This window comes from Bombina bombina, chromosome 3 (genome assembly GCF_027579735.1).
Source record: "Bombina bombina isolate aBomBom1 chromosome 3, aBomBom1.pri, whole genome shotgun sequence".
Classification (NCBI taxonomy): domain Eukaryota; kingdom Metazoa; phylum Chordata; class Amphibia; order Anura; family Bombinatoridae; genus Bombina; species Bombina bombina.
In genome coordinates, this window is record NC_069501.1 from 681,981,968 (window position 1) to 682,002,920 (window position 20,953).

Consider the following 20,953-nt stretch of genomic DNA (forward strand, 5'->3'; position numbering starts at 1 on the left):
AAACGCAGGCAGATTCTTCTCCAAATACTGCCTGAGATACAAAAAACGGCTATATAGCAGCTCTGCTTGGGTGATCCTCTTGCAACTTCCTGTTGGGAAGGAGAATATATCCCATAAGTAATGGATGACCCGTGGACTGAACACACTTAACAAGAGAAAATAAAAATGTTAGCATCTTTTTATTATTTTGTTTAAAAACTGCACCAGACAGTTATTAGGGGTTAAAGTGAGGGGATGTGGGGTGAAAGTGCCTTTACATGGATTTCAATGGACGACTTTGTTTTCTATATAAATATAAATGTATATGCTTATATAAATATATATGTAAATAAGCATACACATATATATATAGGTGTTTTGCCGTGTCTGTGGAATAAAAACAAACTTCCATTGAAGCCTATGGAAGATCGCTCTCGTGAGCGTTTGGCTTCCGGGCAATACAAATGCTACCTGTGCCGCACTTGTAATACCAGCGCGCATTTTCATGTTTTGGTATTACTGAGTGGACCGCAAATATCGCCCTCACGTGAGCGCAAAATTGCGCTCCATTAGTAATCTAGCCCTTTATGGGTAACGAAATTTAATATCCATTTAAGCTTAGAAACTCAAATATGTTTGAATTGAATTATTCTATATATCTAAATATAAATACCCTTCTAAAAATGTGGGACAAGCTCCTCAATATTCGTGCTGGTTTCTAAGACTGATATACATTTATTCCAACCACTGACTATATTACATATCATGTTAGATGTGTTAATTACTTTGTATCTCATTCTGAAAAACAAAAGCTTGTTAAAAAAAATGTAGTTACTATAACTATACCATACATTTGGAAGCATGAGCTAAATGATCATATCAGAATCATTTTGTTTTCCCTAAGAAATACTTGAAATAATGTAACTGCTTACTTTGTAGCATACAGGGATTAAAGTAAATACCAGGAGAGATCTAGTAGCATTACCAATGTGTAATAAAGTAGTTAAGTAATAGTGCACAACGCTAGAGGTGGGCAGCAGGGCGTGCTTTGGCAGCAGAGGACAATTGCTCATGAGAACATCCCTGTTACAAAATGCGGGCCGAGCTACAAAGCTGCTCTTGCAGGGCCTGTCGTCGGCTTGGGAAACTCCATCATATCACACTTTTCTCCTAGGTCCGGAGTGGGTTAGCATCATAATTCTGAATTAAGACTTGGTTAGCTCATTATTTCCTGGAGAATTTATACAAAACTCCCCAAATCTTCATCTTTAATGTTTTGCCTACCAATACCTATACATAGCTATCCCTTTGGCTCCTCTACAAGGTGATTTCATGATCAGAGAACTGAGGACTTTATGTGACTTTCCTTTTCCTATCCAGAGCTCCTGAGAAATACACACTATTGTTGTTTGTATTTAGTTTCTGTGGTTCAATACAATTGTGTGTTTATCAGGATTAACTGCTCTAGATAACCCATGAGTTACTAATCTTACTGCTTATGCAGTCATATACATTACAAGAGTTTGTAACATATTTATTTCTATGTATGTGCATCAAATTGTCTTCATGTATTTGAATTCCTACTTAATGCTGCTCTAGTTTATGTTATGAAGGTTCTTGGCTAGATATTAGATTGCAGTCTGCTACTTGTCTTTTCATTCTAACGAAGATGTTTTTTTTATATTGCATACTTCAATCTAGAGCTATACTTTGTTATGTAATATATTTGTATTATACAGATGCTCCTCCGAAGGGTTAAAGAGGGAAGTTCCTATTGCTAAGAGTAAGCCCTTATGACAATCTCATACAAAGATCCACTGTACACCTTGCTGTATTATTCCTATACGCATATAGTATTTTAATTTAGACTCAGATAGGAGCACTTAATGTTAAGGAGTCTCAATTTTATTGTAACAGCTGACACAGTCGTGTTGGACTGGAGACCCCCACGATATATATCCTCATTATTTACTATAAGGGAAATTCCAAAGGCTTCCACCTAATTTACAGTATAGCGCCCGCATAAATAATATTCACTGGGCACTCTTACTTTAAATATAAATGGTTTACTCTCGGTTTAAGAGTTAAATATTGTCCACTACCCTGAGCATATCCAATATGGTACTAAATCTATTGCATCATACCTCTCCACACTTCATTCACCTTTGTGAGATGTAGCTCTGAGTAGTCCTGATATGAGACGCTAGATTATGTTCAACAATATAGACACCCAATCGTTTTCAGCTGTTGGCCGACTGAACACTTTTTCCATACCCTGAATATTAATGTGGTGTAGGGGCTTAAGTTTCCTGACTAGACTACTACCCTTATTATTGGTAGTTCAGGTTGTTTACCCTGTTCTATACCTGCATAGGTACCAATGCTTTATACTAAACATAGTTACTTAGGATATACAGGGCTCCTACTTTAGAGAATTGCTATGCAAATAGTTCCTATTTTTTTTTAAATAGCATACCTGTGCATGATAATACACATACTTGTAAGTATATTATTTTATGTTTATTGCAGAGTCATATACCCTACATACGCACATAATTACCTAGGGGACGACTGGTATATCTGACAGTACTCTAGTGAGTACAGGGTTTATTCCCTACCGCCTCACCTAACATCCTTATCGTTGATTTGCTGCTATAGTGTTTTAATGGTAGGATGTAGTATACTGTTTAGTTATTCACATATAGTTGTTAAAGGTTTTAGCATAATTTCTTTCAGTAAAGTGCTATTTGAGAGGTCATACAAAAATGTAGAGTGGTGTGAACGGAATATGTAACATTCATATTGTAACTTTGGGAGTCATATGTATATTTGTTCCTGGCCTATAGTCTTCCTATGTATAACCAATTGGTATGATGTTGTCCCCATGCTACTGTTCATTGTTCATTTACTTTTTAAAATTCTATTAGCATTATAGTTCTAAGGGCCCATGGGTGGCCCTATATGTTCCACCGTTACTACTATATTACCATCTGTTTTTACATATATGTATTCCAACAGTGTTCTGGAGGTCCAAAAGTGGCCTCATATTCCTATATTCCAAAAGTGGCCTCAACTGTTTGAAGGGAACCGGAAACTTATGAGGATTGATACATCATACCTTAGACTGTGTACAACAGGTATCTTTAGATAGTCTATTATTCCAAGCTTTATAATTATCACTGGTGTGGTTCTTGTATTTACTAACTAATGTTGTGCTTATGGGGTTTACAGTGGGTGCTGATGGGGCTTATGTAGGTTACAGAGGGGGTAACCTACATATGCCCCATCAGCACCCCCTATAACCCCCATAAGCACCCCCTGTGTAATTAACGTAAGCCCTATCAGCACCCCCTGCAAACCCCATAAGCACAACCCCCTGGGCATGGCAAGTCAGCGGCGTGCGATGGAACAATTTGGAAATTGAATGGAGGTGGGCAAATCAAACGGACTACGGACCGATCAGATACTACATTGTAAAAAAGCTTTACTGCATTATCTGATTGGTCTGTGTGTCCATTAAGTCAGTGGCTGTACAACCAATAGGGTCCAGTGTGCCGCTAGTGCCTTGTCTGATGAGTGAAGAGTAGGGCCGTGTGCGCATGCACGGCACGGCCCATATAATTCCTCGACCCGTTGCTCTCAAAGAAGTTGCCTTAAACAGCTGTTTGGAGGAGGTTGGGCCTCTTGCGCATGCGCATTGAGCACCACACACCTCCAGCAGCTGATTCACGTCACCGGAAGTGACGTAGGTCACACATTCCTATGCGGTATACAACTTCTTATAGAACACAGGTACTGGAATATAGGTATAAGTAAATGTTTAAGAAATAAATTCAAAAAGTAGAATTATAAGTCCCATATTTTGTCATATAAAATGTTTGGGCAGAACAAATATATTTTAAAGTCCTTATCTAACTTTGTTTCCCAATACACATGTTGTTATTTAAAATTATTGACATTTAGGGGCCGATTTATCAATGTCTGGTGGACATCGCTGAATGCCGACAGCATACGCTGTCGGCTTTTAACATTGCAAAAGCAGTTCTGGTGAACTGCTTGTGCAATGCCGCCCCCTACAGATTTGCCGCTAACAGGGGGTGTCAATCAACCTAATCGGGCGGATTGCAGACCGCAGCCTCAGATGAGGCATATGATTTAAGAGGCAGCAGTCTTAAGACCGCTGCTTCTTAACTCTGGTTTCCGGTGAGCCTGAAGGCCCACATGGAAACAGGGTGATTAGGGGCCATTCGGCCATTGTTAAATTGGCCTCTATGTGTATGTCTATGAGAACCAACACTTATAGTGTTTTTTTTTCAATAGAATTACACTGAATTCCCTATGGGCCAGATTACAAGTGGAGTGCTACAAATTGCTTTCAAGAAAGTCATATTTGCGCTCCACGGTGTAATACCAGCGCACACTAATGGGCACTGGTATTACAAGTTAACAGCAATGCGAACACAATTTCGCGTGCACATTGCTGGGAAGCATTGCGCTCACGAGAGCGTACTTCCATAGGCTTCAATAGGAGCCTCTTTAGGATGCCGTCAGAGACGGCATCAGAAACTTAGCGCAGCAAAGGGGTAAGTAGTGCAGCGATTGCAGCATTTGTAAATATATATGTATATGTTAATATACATATATATTTATGTGTTTATATGTGTATATACACATATTAACACAAAAATATATATGTATATAGACTTTTCAGTGACCCTACTCCCACCAACTTTAGACCCCAAAAACTGCCTGGTGCAGTTGTTTTTTATTTAAATATAACAACAATTTAAAAAAAAAACAAAAAAAACTATAAGGCATTTGGGGCATTTTTAGAAAATTAACCAGAGATCGGATCTCTGGTTAATTTTCTGAGCACTAATTGCTAACGCAAGCTTGCGGTAGCAATAACCAGCCACTTGTAATGGCTGGTTAATTATCGCGTGACGGGCCAATAATTTAGCGCTCTACTTGTAATCTATCCCTTTATTTATAAAACCAATTACATTCCAGTTAGTGAAAACGGATTCTCACTGTTTTACAATTTAAAGGGACATTATACACTAATTTTTTTCTTTGCATAAATGTTTTGTAGATGATCTATTTATATAGCCCATAAAGTTTTTTTTTTTTTTTTTTTAAATATATAGTTTTGCTTATTTTTAAATAACATTGCTCTGATTTTTAGACTCCTAACCAAGCCCCAAAGTTTTATGAGAATACTGTCAGCTACCTACTCCAGCTTGCTCCTGTTTGTGTAAAGGGTCTTTTCATATGCAACAGAAGGGGGAGGGGGGTGCCTTATGTCCCACTTGCAGTGGGCTTTCCAGCTACCTTTTCAACAGAGCTAAACTGAGAGCATCTAAGTAAGTTTTTAAACAGTTTTATACTGGATTTTTATATCAGTATCTGTGCATCTTATTCTTTATAGTAGTATCTATTACATGCAGTTATGTGAAAATTGGTGTATACTGTCCCTTTAAGTATATTTCCCCTAACAACATATTACATTCAAACATTGTTTTCAGCCTGCGTTTAATGTATGTGAGAGATAGCATTTGAAGTAATCAAAACTAACATTTGAAAAAGGTTGATTAGTCTAGTCAACATATAAAGCAAAGCAAGTTGGCTACTCCTGAATACTTGAATGTCCATTGTAATAAATGAATGAGGACAGAATATGAAGTTTTCAATAAAAGCTGCTAAACATTTGCTTATCCCTAATGAGATGAGATGCACATCACTAACATATTATACTATTGTATGCAAAGCACAAAATATATTAGCTAATTTACAAAACGTATTTTAAATCTAATATATTAAAACACAAACATGTTTACCAAGAATCCACAGCATTAGGTAGGTGTCCATTTCTGTTATCACTAGATATGTCAAACTTCCCACTAAATACATTTCAGTAATGCATCTTTACTGTGTATATATATGAATGGCAACATTAAAATAACTGGTTAGAAATGTCCCAACTAGTAGTGACCAAAATGCTTTGTTTCTGTGAAATTCAGATGTATGTCAGGCTCATCCAGTCACGGTAGCACTTGCTCCAAGAAGAGGTGACAATTTGCCCAGAGAAGCTTGTGACTAATGACACATTTTAAGAACTGTATCTTCAAAGTTACAAACCTGCAATATATATCAGTGTACCAGTTTATCAATTTTTTTAACAAAATGGAGCTCAATTAAAACAAACAAACTCATAACTACTTAATCTGGCATATTCTGTCAAGAAAATGCCACACAACATTTGAAAGTTATATAATTAAATGTCTTCATTTTCAATTTATTTAATTAAAACATGTATCTTATGTATTGCACGATTAAGTAAAATTGTGCTTTCAGCTTCTCCAAGTGTCCTGTAATTCATACTCACTTGTATGATGATATAAAAATATTTCCAGTGCAGAGGTCAACGTTTTTTTCTGACTGTAAGTGCCAGAAGCCTGCGTTTTACAAATTTACCTGTTGGCTATGACAAACCTGGATCAGAAGGCATAATCAGCACTTAAGTTTATGCTAAACTGTTTACTAATAGCTTGTGCCATAAAATGTCAAGAGAAATCTTATACGATTCACACATCTTCAGTGCTTTTCAGAAATAATTTGGTCCTTGAAATGTTTCAACCATAACATTTTGTTTTTGGGTTAAGCATCTCACCACCAGGTAATCTTGAATTCATAGATGGGTCGTTTGCAATAATAATGATTGATAAGATGCTTGTCACACACACCTATACACTGGTGCTCCACAGTGAAGCCTCTCTCAGAGAGATCTGTAACTATACAGTGCAAAAGGTCATATACATCAGCCACTGCTTCCCAAGGTCCAAAAGAAACATCCACATCACAGTGGTGCTCAAAAGTCTTTGATTCATTCTCACTCCTCTCAAAACGAAGTGTGTTGAAAAGTGGACACTCATAAGGGGTGATCGGCATCTCTTCTTTGAAAACACAGACCTTCAGCTTTGCAAAGCGAGCTTTCCTCTGAATGGCTCGGAGTCTACCTATTTCAATTATGCGTTCTAAGTGGTCTAAATACAACACACAAAAAAAGAGTTTGAATTAAACCAAGGTTAGAGAAAGGTTTGCACTCCTATTCCCTATATAATTTTACATTCATGCAATAAAACAATAATCCTATTACACTTGAAAATGCTATCACAATTCAGATCTGATAAAATGTCTTAATATCAATGCATATTTTCACAGAACAATATTACTCATACTACTACTGATAACCATAAAACATATTCGGCCAGATTACAAGTTTTTCGTTATGAGCTATGCGGTGCTAACAAGCAGTTTTTTCTCACCACTCACTTTCCTACAGCGCTGGTATTACGGGTTTTCAGAAACCCGGCGTTAAAAGACAAGAAGGGAGCGTAGAGCAAAATTTAGCTCCATATCTCACTCCAATACCAGCGCTGCTTAAGTCAGCGGTGAGCCGGTCGTACATGCACGTGCATGATTTCCCCATAGACATCAATGGGGAGAGCCGGCTGAGAAAAAGTCTAATACCTGCAAAAAAGCAGCGTAAAACTCAATAACGCAGCCCCATTGATTCCTATGGGGAAACTAAAGTTATGTTTACACCTAACACCCTAACATGAACCCCGAGTCTAAACACCCCTAATCTTAAACTTTTTAACCCCTAATCTGCCTGCCCGACATCACGACACCTACATTATACTTATTAACCCCAATCTGCCGCTCCGGACACCGCCGACACCTACATTATACTTAATAACCCCTAATCTGCTGCCCCCAACATCGCCGACACCTACATTATTTTTATTAACCCCTAATCTGCCGCCCCCAATGTCGCCGCAACCTACCTACATTTATTAACCCTAATCTGCCGCCCTCAACGTCGCCGCCACTATATTAAATTTATTAACCCCTAAACCAAAGTCTAACCCTAACACCCCCTAACTTAAATATAATTTAAATAAATCTAAATAAATATTCCTATCATTAACTACATTATTCCTATTTAAAACTAAATACTTACCTATAAAATAAACCCTAAGGTAGCTAGAATATAACTAATAGTTACATATAACATACATAACATTACATAATAGTTGTATCTAGCTTAGGGTTTATTTTTCTTTTACAGGCAAGTTAGTATTTATATTAACTAGGTAGAATAGTTATTAAATAGTTATTAACTATTTAATAACTACCTAGCTAAAATAAATACAAGTTTACCTGTAAAATAAAACCTAACCTATGTTACAATAACACCTAACACAACACTACAATTAAATAAATTCCCTAAATTAAATACAATTAAATAAATTAAATTAGCTAAATCACAAAAAAAACAAACACTAAATTACAGAAAATAAAAAACACATTACAGATCTTTAAGCTAATTACACCTAATCTAATAGCCCTATTAAAATAAAAAAAAAACTAGCCTAAACTAAACTACCAATAGCCCTTTAAAGGTCCTTTTGCGGGGCATTGCCCCAAAGAAATCTGCTCTTTTGCCTGTAAAAAAAATATAAACACCTACCTAACAGTAAAACCCACCACCCACACAACCAACCCCCCAAATAAAATACTAACTAAAACAAACCTAACCTAAGCTCCCCATTGCCCTGAAAAGGGCATTTGGATGGGCATTGCCCTTAAAAGGGCATTTAGCTCTATTGCGGCCCAAAGTCCCTACTCTAAAAAATAAAACCATGTAATACACCCTTAAAAAAATTCTAACACTAACCCCCGAAGATTCACTTACCGGGAGACGAAGATTCACTTACCGGGAGAAGTCTTCATCCAACGGCAAGATGTCCTCAACGAAGCCGGCAGAAGTGGTCCTCCAGACGGGCAGAAATGGTTCTCCAGACAGGCAGAAGTCTTCATCCAGACGGCATCTTCTATTTTCATCCTTCCGGCGCGGAGCGGCTCCATCTTCAAGACATCGGACGTGGAGCATCCTCTTCTTCCGACGGCTTCTTCGTAATGAATATCACTTTAAGTGACGTCATCCAAGATGGCGTCCCTTAGATTCCGATTGGCTGATAGAATTCTATCAGCCAATCAGAATTAGGGTAGAAAAATTCCTATTGGCTGATCCAATCAGCCAATAAGATTTAGCTTGCATTCTATTAGCTGATTGGAACAGCCAATAGAATGCCAGCTCAACCTATTGGCTGATTGCATCAGCCAATAGGATTTTTTCTACCTTAATTCTGATTGGCTGATAGAATTCTATCAGCCAATAGGAATCTAAGGGACAACATCTTGGATGACGTCACTTAAAGTGATATTCATTACGAAGAAGCCGTCGGAAGAAGAGGATGCTCCGTGTCAGATGTCTTGAAGATGGGCCCGCTCCGCGCCGGAAGGATGAAAATAGAAGATGCCGTCTGGATGAAGACGTCTGCCCGTCTGGAGGACCACTTCTGCCCGTCTGGAGGACCACTTCTGCTGGCTTCATTGAGGACATCTTGCCACTTGGATGAAGACTTCTCCTGGTAAGTGAATCTTCAGGGGTTAGTGTTAGGATTTTTTTAAGGGTGTATTGGGTGGGTTTATTTTTTAGATTAGGGACTTTGGGCCGCAATAGAGCTAAATGCCCTTTTAAGGGCAATGCCCATCCAAATGCCCTTTTTAGGGCAATGGGGAGCTTAGGTTTTTTTAGTTAGGCTTTTATTTGGGGGGGTTGGTTGTGTGGGTGGTGTGTTTTACTGTTGGGGGGGTTGTTTGTATTTTTTTTCAGGTAAAAGAGCAGATTTCTTGGGGGCAATGCCAAACAAAAGGCTCTTTTAAGGGCTATTGGTAGTTTAGTTTAGGCTAGGGGTTTTTTTTATTTTGGGAAGGCTTTTTTTTATTTTGATAGGGCTATTAGATGAGGTGTAATTAGTTTAAAGATCTGTAATTTGTTTTTTATTTTCTGTAATTTAGTGGGTTTTTTTGTGATTTAGCTAATTTAACTTAATTTATTTAATTCTATTTAATGTAGGGAATTTATTTAATTGTAGTGTAGTGTTAGGTGTTATTGTAACTTAGGTTAGGTTTTATTTTACAGGTAAATTTGTATTTATTTTAGCTAGGTAGTTATTAAATAGTTAATAACTATTTAGTAACTATTCTACCTAGTTAAAATAAATACAAACTTGCCTGTAAAATAAAAATAAACCCTAAGCTAGCTACAATATAACTATATATATTGTAGCTAGCTTAGGGTTTATTTTATAGGTAAGTATTTAGTTTTAAATAGGAATAATGTAGTTAATGATAGTAATTTTATTTAGATTTATTTAAATTATATTTAAAGGGACATTCCGGTCAAAATGTAAATGCACATAGATGAATTACATCTTTGAATAGACACATATTTGCAATATAAATGTATTGGCAAAAATGCTTCTAGTAAAAATTATCACTGGTTTAGTATTAACATTTTTCACTGCACGTGCATGTGAAGCATATCTAGATATTGTCACTGCACCCACATTTTAAATAATGTAGCTGCTCAGATCATCACTGGGGCTTGTATCATGTCAGCAATTAACAAATTGAGTCATTACCAGATGGTACAAGCACCATAGGCTCTCTGAGTAAGTGCTGTGTTTAAAATGCTGGTGCACGTTGCATACTTAAATACACTGTTGAAACAGCTATAGCTTTTATTAGAAGCATTTTTGCTAATACATGTATATTACAAAAATGCTTCTTTTCAATACCGAAATTCATCCATGTGGTTTCCAATTTTGGCTGGAATATCCCTTTAAGTTAGGGGGTGTTAGGGTTAGACTTAGGTTTAGGGGTTAATAAATTTAATATAGTGGCGGCAACGTTGGTAGCTGGCGGGGATGTTGGGGGCAGCAGATTAGGGGTTAATAAATATAATGTAGGTTGCGGCGATGTCCAGATGAGGAAGATTAGGGGTTAATAAGTATAATGTAGGTGGCGGCGATGTTAGGGACGGCAGATTAGGGGTTAATAATATTTAACTAGTGTTTGCGAGGCGGGAGTGCGGCGGTTTAGGTGTTAATATGTTTATTATAGTGGCGGCGATGTCCGGAGCAGCAGATTAGGGGTTAAAAATTTTATTATAGTGTTTGCGATGCGGGAGGGCTTCAGTTTAGGGGTTAATAGTTAGTTTATGGGTGTTAGTGTACTTTTTAGCACTTTAGTTATGAGTTTTATGCTACGGCGTTGTAGTGTAAAACTCATAACTACTGACTTTAGAATGCATTAGGGATCTTGGAGGTAGAGGGTGTACCGTTCACTTTTTGGCCTCCCAGGACAGACTCGTAATACCGGCGCTATGGAAGTCCCATAGAAAAAGACTTTACGTCGGTTTGCGGTAAGCCAAAAAAAATGTGCGGTGCCCCTAAACCTGCAAGACTCATAATACCAGCGGGCGTAAAAAAGCAGCGTTAGGACCTGTTAACGCTGCTTTTTTACCCTAACGCACAACTCGTAATCTAGCCGATTGGTATTTATACAAACTAAAATGTGATTATTGCAATTAAGCATTGACGCATATTATGTCATTAAAGGGAAATAAACGTCAAAATTAAACTTTCATATAAATTTAAGACACTTTTAAATTCACTTGTATTATCAAATTAGATTTTTCCCTTGGTACCCTTTGCTAAAAAGAATATGGACATATTCTAAGCAGCAGCAATGTGCTACTGGGAACTACCTGCTGATTGGTGGCACATACATTTGTCTCTGGTCATTGTCTCTATGGTAGATAACTGACAGCACTAAATCAGACCTTCTAATAAATAACACAAAGAGTTAAATCAGTGTATTTAACATAATTTTAATACTAGTGTATGGAACAGTAAACAAATATTTAAAACAATAAATGAAACACAATAAAAAACAGCGAAAAATTCTGGTCAGAGAAATGTCTAAAACAACGCTTGCCTGGCCAGACCATGATCAATGACACGTGCTAACACGACGAGTGCAAAAAGTTGAACTTAGAATATTGCGCGCACGTTCACGTATTCCCCTATAGAAATCAATGGAGAAACAAAAGTGGGGGAAAAAATAACACCCTACTCACGCAGAAACCCGATTGCATATTTTCATATGTGCTAACTTGACCTGAAAATATTAATATTTCATATTCCAATGTGCTTCACATACAGGATTATGTTCTATTTATTCATAAATATATATTTCTATTTATATATCTAATGGTATTTTGGTACAATATATATCTATACCTATCTACACAGAGTATATATATATATATAGGACTATCTATTTATAAATACATATAACATAGTCTGAATTTTGTTAAGAACAAGAGAGACAACATTAGATATAGCAATCTAAGAAACCAGGCCCAAGGACTCTCTCATTCTGTTTATCCATATCTTTAATTAAACTTCCCTATCAATCATAATTTTAATCTATAAAAGAACTTGTTTTTCAACCTTACTGCTTAACATTCATTTGGCTAAGAGGCAGATGCAAGGATCATTTTAAAAGTGTTCACACCTGTTAGGGAGGATAACCAGATGATTGCCAAAGAAGGCTGCAAACCATGCTAGTCGATGTGATGCAGCACCCTACTTGCAGATGCGGAATAGAAGGAAAGACATTTAGGGCTAGATTATTATTTATTTATAAAATATTTTACCAGGAAGGATACATTGAGATTTCTCTCGTTTTCAAGTATGTCCTGGGACCACAAAACATTGCATTGATACAATAGGCTACAATAAAATACAAAAACAATAATAATACACAATATATGCAAACATTTAACATAGAACAGGTAGGAAATATTTCATCAACCATGACAGGAGCATTCTGTTATGAGATATGTAGAGAGGGATCTCTTAAAGGATATTAGGCTTGGGGAAGTTTTTAAAGTGTGCAGGAGGTCGTTCCATAATTGTGGTGCTCTGTAGGAAAAGGAGGATTGAGCTGCTTTCTTTTTGTACTGAGGCACGCTAAATAATGTGCTGGTATTCGATCGGAGGTTATAGGAGGTGGGAATAACCTGGGAGAACATTCTGCTCAGGTAGAGTGGAGCTTCCCAGAAAGTCTCTTAAACACAAGGCAGGAAAGATGGAGGGTGCGTCTGGATTCCAGCGACAGCCAGTTTAGTTCTTTTAGCATGTCACAATGGTGGGTCCTGTAGTTACATTGTAGCACAAAGCGGCAAAACGAGTTATACAATGCATTAATTTTATTAAGGTGGGTTTGCGGTGCAGGTGCATATGCTACGTTCCCATAATCCATGATTGGCATCAGCATTTGCTGTACAATCTTTTCCTTTAATGTAGGGCTGAGGCAAGATTTGTTTTTGTACAGGGCACCTAGTTTTGGATAAAGTTTAGATGCAAGTTTTTCTATGTGGAGGCCAAAAGATAGATTGGAGTCTAACAACATACCCAAGTATTTGAAAGAGTGGATGAGTAGATCGCTATAGTTAGCGTGAGGAGCATAAACACGATCACGAGATTGCTGTGGTTTTTATGCTCAAATCCATATTACAAGTGGCGCTCTGTTTAAACTACCACAAATTTACGCTCCCCATATTTTCTATGGGCAGCATTGAGCAGCAATGTGTGCTTGTATTACAAGTTGAAAGTAAATGCGATCTTTCAAACGCAATCACATTTAATGCTCAAAGTTTTTACGCAACCTGAAAGTTTGCGTAAAGAGTTTGGCCGGAAGAAACAGTTGCACTAAACTACTCTATTAACTCCTAAACCACCACACCCATATATCGCGAAACTACCCCTCTACACTATTAACCTCTAAACCGCCACAACCCCCACCACAATATACCCCCTACTCTATTAACCCCTAAATCGCAAAATTATTTTTAAAAAGTTATAAGGGCTTAGAGATACATATATGTATGTATATATACAGCATATATATATATATATATATATATATATATATATATATATATATATATATGTGTGTGTGTGTGTTTATATGAGTGTACATATGTATTTAAAGTAAAAGTTAATTTTTCTGCTCTGCAACACATCAATGTATTCTAGAAAATTAACATATTGAGATCGCTATGTTTTTTTTAATATTAATAACGTTACTTTTTTTTATAAATATAATTTTCCTACCGTGATCATCCTTGCTCCGCCATCCCTCCACTTCCTATCTTTTGGTGCCTTTACGTATAGAGCGGTCCAACCCGCCCTATACGTAGCAGAAATGCGCGTTCACGAGCACAGAACGCATTGCGCATGCTCGAATCCTCGATCGTAATAATAGGCTGTGCTTGTATGTTGCGGAGAAGCAGTGTCAACAGATGACGTTCTCGGTAGGTATGCGCATGCGCGAATCGGGAACGCATTTCTGACATAATCCAGGGTACAATAGCTTTGCCGCATGCGCAATTGATTAGATAGTCCGATGACGTAGCTTCATGATCGACGATCGGCCGGAAAGTTAATTGGCAGAAAAAAAAAAAAAAAACGTGACCAGGAAGTGAAAGATCAATAGAAAAAAACGGGTTGATTTGAAAATCGGAAAAATTGTACTTTATTTGCGGCCAAAAAGGTATTTAGATCTAACTTGCAAAAAAACGATGAATTAAACTCCAATTCATTTTAACTAAACTATGTAACTGGCATAGCAGAGCACCTAACTTTACTTTCACTTTAAATGTGTATATATGTAATTACAGACATATATACACATATAAACAAATAAATACATCTGTATACATATATAGAAGTGCATTGGAGCCCTTTGCAGTTAAAGGGACACTGAACCCATTTTTTTTCTTTTGTGATTCAGATAGAGCATGCAATTTTAAGCAACTTTCTAATTTACTCCTATTATCAAATGTGCTTAATTCTCTTGGTATGTTTATTTGAAAAGCAAGAATGTAAGTTTAGATGCAGGCCCATTTTTGGTGAACATACTGGGTTGTCCTTGCTGATTGGACAGTACCAATAGACAAGTGCTGTGCATGGTTCTGAACCAAAAATTTGATGGCTCCTTAGCTTAGATGCCTTCTTTTTCAAATAAAGATTGCAAGAGAACGAAGAAAAATTGATAATAGAAGTAAATTAGAAAGTTGCTTAAAATTACATGCTCTATCTGAATCATGAAAGAAAAAAATTGGGTTCAGTGTCCCTTTAAGTAGATAAAAACACATAAAACGATATTTATGTAATGTTCATGTTTAAGTGTTATACTATGTATTTACTGTACCTACAGTATCCCACAAAAGTGAGTACACCCCTCACATTTTCGTAAATAGTTTATTATATCTTTTCATGTGACAACACTGAAGAAATGACACTTTGCTACAATGTAAAGTAGTGAGTGTACAGCCTGTATAACAGTGTAAATTTGTTGTCCCCTCAAAATAACACACAGCCATTAATGTCTAAACCGTTGGCAACAAAAGTGAGTAAACCCTTAAGTGGAAATGCCAAATTGAGCCCAATTAGCCACTTTCCCTCCCCGGTGTCATGTGACGTTAGTGTTACAAGGTCTCAGGTGTGAATGGGGAGCAGGTGTGTTAAATTTGGCGTTATCGCTCTCACACTCTCTCATACTGGTCACTGGAAGTTCAACATGGCACCTCATGCCAAAGAATTCTCTGAGGATCTGAAAAAAAGAATTGTTGCTCTACATAAAGATGGCCTAGGCTATAAGAAGATTGTTAAGACCCTGAAACTGAGCTGCAGCACTGTGGGCAAGACCATACAGCGGTTTCACAGGACATGTTCCACTCAGAACAGGCCTCGCCATGGTTGACCAAAGAAGTTGAGTGCACATGCTCAGTGTCATATCCAGAGGTTGTCTTTGGGAAATAGACGTATGAGTGCTGCCAGCATTGCTGCAGAGGTTGAAGGGGTGGGGGGTCAGCCTGTCAGTGCTCAGACCATACGCTGCACACTGCATCAAATTGGTCTGCATGGCTGTTATCCCAGAAGGAAGACTCTTCTAAAGATGATGCACAAGAAAGCCCGCAAACAGTTTGCTGAAGACAAGCAGACTAAGGACATGGATTACTGGATTCATGTCCTGTGGTCCGATAAGATTAAGGTAAACTTATTTGGTTCAGATGGTGTCAAACATGTGTGGCGGCAACCAGGTGAGGAGTACAAAGACAAGTGTGTTTTGCCTACAGTCAAGCATGGTGGTGGGAGTGTCATGGTCTCGGCCTGCATGAGTGCTGCCGGCACTGGGGAGCTACAGTTCATTTAGGGAACCATGAATGCCAACATGTACTGTGACATACTGAAGCAGAGCATGATCCCCTCCCTTCGGAGACTGGGCCGCAGGGCAGTATTCCAACATGATAAAGACCCCAAACACACCTCCAAGACGACCACTGCCTTGCTAAAGAAGCTGAAGGTAAAGATGATGGACAGGCCAAGCAAGTCTCCAGACCTAAACCCTATTGAGCATCTGTGGGGCATCCTCAAACGGAAGGTGGGGGAGCCCAAGGTCTCTAACTGTGGTATTCACAATCACTTTAAATGCTGAATAAAAATTTATGAGAAAAATAAAGGTTTTGTTGCTCTTTTCTTATAATAAGCAAGAAGAAATAACTTATTCAACTTGTTATATAAGGTGAGGCTTTAGTTTAGTAATTGAATTAATATATATGAAATTATATCTTGCAATAACACATAAGGAAATGTGGATAGTTTCTGATATAAGAATGATACAACAAGGAGAACCGCAGGAAAAAATGAGAGTGATAAATGGTTTAAATCACTCAAACGGCAGTTCAATAATATCCAGGGTAAAGTTGTTGCTTTAAGTGTAAGCAAGGTTTTCACGCACTCACACAAGCAGACAATAAAATATGTACAGTCCAAACACACTCTCATATATCCCAAATACGTATCAAAAGTACTTTTCCAGATGACAGGTTAATAAGCAAAAGAGGCAATCGAATATAGGTTTGATACAAACAACATAAGGTAAGTATTTGTGCGTGGAGAGCGCTACTTAGCTTATAACCTGGGCGGTTGAGGCAGCGTGGGTATGAGAGAGCTGAAAGGAGCTGACAGGCAGGTAGATTGAGCTCCGGTAACCGCTCAGTGTGAGCGCGACTTCGGCGTCTGTAGTATGAAGTTCCGGTAAGCGTAGTAATCTGGCAGGCTGGTTCCGGTAGGGAGTAAAGGTAGCAAACGAATATGCAGCGCATATAGTAAGGATTGAGCAAAAGACCTGAAAGACTAGTAAAGTCTAAGAGCAAAGTTATTTCACAGGAGCCAAAGTGAACTGTGAAGGAACAACTTCAATTTTCAGGCCCAGAATGAGGCTAGACTGTGTCCTTAAATAGGAAGGAAGTTCTTGAGAGGTGTAAATTTAAAGGTATATCACATGTCCCCCCCCTCAGGGAATCACCCCTGGGGATTCTAAATGTGGTTTGAGGGGGTATTTCCTGTGGAAAGTCTTGACCAACTGGGGTGAATGAACAGATGAATGAATGAGCCAGGAGTTATCTTCTGGGCCGTAACCTTTCCATTTAATGAGATATTCCAATTTATGTCTATTTATCCTAGAGTCAAGTATGGATTCTACCTCAAATTCCTCCTGGTTATCCACCATTACAGGAGGTGGGGGTGAGTCAGAAGTGTGAACTTTGACAGGATATGGTTTCAGCAAAGAGATATGAAAAGATGGATGAATTTTATAATCTGTCGGCAATTTAAGTTTTACCACATTGGAATTGATTACTTGTTCGATTGGGAAAGGACCCAAAAACTGATTAGCAAGTTTTTTGCTGGGAACATGAAGTTTGAGATTCCTAGTTGAAAGGAGTACTAAGTCCCCAATCTTGTAATCAGGGCCTTGTCTATGAGTTAGATCATAATATCTTTTTTGATAGTTTTTTGCTTCCTTCAGATGTAACTTCAGGACATTTAGTCTTTCTTGGAGATTGGATGTAAATTCTGTAGCTACTGGGGAATTTACTGTTTTACTATTTAGAGATATAGTGTTAGGGTGGAAACCATATGTCGCATAAAAAGGGGAGGTTTTGATAGAAGCGCTTAAAGAATTGTTATATGTAAATTCAGCCATGGGGAGATAATCTGACCAGTCATCTTGGAGATGTGATATATAACAACGTAAGAATTGCTCTATGGTCTGATTCAGTCTCTCTGTTAGTCCATTTGTCTGTGGATGGAAAGCAGTCGTATATCGATGGTCAATCTTTAACAGTTTACATAGAGATCTCCAGAAAGAGGATGTAAACTGGGTTCCCCTGTCTGTAATTATGTTGGTCGGTAGTCCATGTAATCTAACTACTTGGTCAAGAAAAACTCTAGCAGTTGTTATAGCTGTGGGTAATCCCTTGAGAGGGATGAAATGTGCTAGTCTGGTTAAATGATCCACTATTACCATGATAGTGTTATTATGTTGTGAAAGAGGTAATTCAACAATGAAATCCATTGCTATGGTACTCCATGGTTTATCCGGGATAGGCAGAGGTGTAAGTAAACCAATTGGTCTTTTGTGAACTAATTTGTTTCGGGCACAGTTCTCACACCCGGATACATATTCATAGATGTATTTATTCATGCCTGGCCACCAGAAATTACGTCTGGTGAGGTCAATGGTTTTTTGGATTCCCGGATGTCCAGAAATTATATCATCATGGGTATGTGAGAGGACTGATGATCTGATACTCTCGGGTACATATAGTTGATTGTTATGATAGTATAAGCCGGTTTGAGGGTCTTTGGAACAATACTGGTGAGGTATTGTATCTTCTTTTAAGGCATTATGTACTTCTTGTTCTATAGGTGTGAGGACACCAATGAACTTTTCAGGTGAGATAGTATAATTAGGTGGATCATGGGGTGAAGTTTCTGTTATTCTAGATAGAGCATCAGCTTTCGTATTTTGAGTTCCTGGTTTGTAGGTGATGATGAAGTTAAAGCGGTCTAAGAATAAAGACCATCTAGCTTGTCTGGCTGTTAAAGTTTTGTTCTTCTTCAAATATTCAAGGTTCTTATGGTCAGTAAATATTATGAAGGGGAGTTTTGATCCTTCTAAGAGGTGTCTCCATTGTTCTAGAGCACTCTTTATAGCCAGAAGTTCCTTATCACCCACACTATAGTTAACTTCAGCACTAGTTAATGTTCTGGAAAAGAAAGCGATTGGGTGAATTTCACCATCATCACCTTGCTTTTGAGAGAGTACTGCTCCTATGCCAGTGTTAGAGGCATCCACTTCGAGTTGGAATTGAGCTTCAAAATTGGGGAGAGAAAGTATTGGAGCAGTAGTGAATAGTTCTTTAAGGGTATCAAAGGTTTCTTGTGCTTTGTCAGACCACTTGAATTTTTGATTAACACTGGTTAATTGGGCTAGTGGTCTGACTATTGAAGAAAATTTTTTAATAAACTTTCGGTAAAAATTGGCAAAACCAATGAAGCGTTGTAGTGATTTTACAGTGGTGGGAATAGGCCAATCGATAATAGCAGAAATCTTTTCAGGATCCATTTGTATTTTATTAGGAGTGAGTATATAACCTAAGAACTTTATCTTAGAAACATGGAATACGCATTTTTCTAGCTTGGCGTATAATTTGTGTTCCTTAAGACGAGTAAGTACCCATCTTACGTGTTTTTCGTGTTCAGAGGGAGTTTTGGAATATATCAAGATGTCATCTAAGTATATGATAACACAAATGTCCATGAGATCATGGAATATTTCATTAATAAAATGCTGAAATGTCGCGGGAGCATTGCTCAGACCAAACGGCATCACATTATACTGGAAAAGCCCATAGCGGGTTCTAAAGGCGGTTTTCCATTCATGACCTTCTTTCATACGTATGAGGTTATAAGCCCCCTTAAGGTCAAGTTTGGAATAGATAGTTGCTTCATTCAATCGTTCTAATAATTCAGGTATAAGTGGTAGAGGGTATCTGTTTTTAATAGTTATTTCATTTAAAGCTCTATAATCAATGATAGGTCTTATAGTACCGTCTTTATTACGTACCAGAAACATTCCAGCTGATGCTGGTGATGTTGAATGTGATATAAAACCTTTTCGGAGGTTGTCGTCGAGATAAGAGCGTAAATAAGTTAACTCTTCTTGTGATAATGGGTATATTTTACCGTGAGGTATTTGAGACCCTGGTATTATATCAATGGGGCAGTCAAACTCCCTATGAGGAGGGAGATTTTCTGCTTCTTTTAAGTCAAACACCTCTGCCAGATCCTGATAAATTTCTGGTAGTTCTTTTTCTATGGTAGAGATTAGCTGAAAAGGATAACAGGTATTTAAACAGTATGGTGATTCTAAAGTTAGCTGTGTGTTTGACCAGTCAATGCTGGGATTATGTTTGTTAAGCCAAGAAAATCCTAGAATAAGAGTATGCATATGGATAGTGATTAAATCAAAGGACAGATATTCAGTATGGCCTTTATCAGTAGTCACTAAAAGTGGTATTGTTTGATGTGTAATGGGACCATTTTGTATGTGTGTGCCGTCAATGAGTTTAACAGATACTGGTTGTGCCTTGCAAACAATAGGGATTTTATTTAACAAAAGATATATCAATATAATTTCCGGCTGCCCCAGAATCGATCAACGCTTTAGATCGTATGTTTTTCTGATCCCACTGTAAAGAAAGATCAACAGTCAGTTGAGGGTTTTGAGCAAGGAGTAAAATATTATGTTTTATAATCATCTTACCCTTTTTTTGTCTTAGAAGATTTGGGCAGTTTGAAACGGAATGTTCTTTTTGCCCACAATATAAACAAAGGTTTTCAGATTTACGTCTGGCCTTTTCTTCGGGTGTAAGGGGTCCCCTTATAGCTCCAATTTCCATTGGAGTTTGATTGGATGTACCTTTTTCCTGTGTTGGAGTGTAATGATATGAACGTCGCTGTGTTACATCAAAAGAAGCCCTTTCAGCCTTCCTTTCTACGATCCAGAGTTGTGCTCAATTTTATGAGACCGTTTAAAGATTCAGGCATCTCCAAGCAGGACAACTCATCTTTTAAAGATT

At 37.7% G+C, this 20,953-nt stretch overlaps 1 protein-coding gene across 1 annotated transcript in view; it reads right to left on the reverse strand.

The window, feature by feature from the left end:
* Positions 1 to 5,494: 5,494 nt before the first annotated feature.
* KCTD7 (potassium channel tetramerization domain containing 7) overlaps positions 5,495 to 20,953 on the reverse strand; it is a 48,034-nt gene continuing 32,575 nt past the window's right edge. Inside the window, exon 4 of the mRNA XM_053704853.1 lies at positions 5,495 to 7,022. Within this exon, the coding sequence (XP_053560828.1) occupies positions 6,646 to 7,022 (377 nt within the window). The 3' untranslated portion in view covers positions 5,495 to 6,645. The remainder of the gene's footprint in view (positions 7,023 to 20,953) is intronic.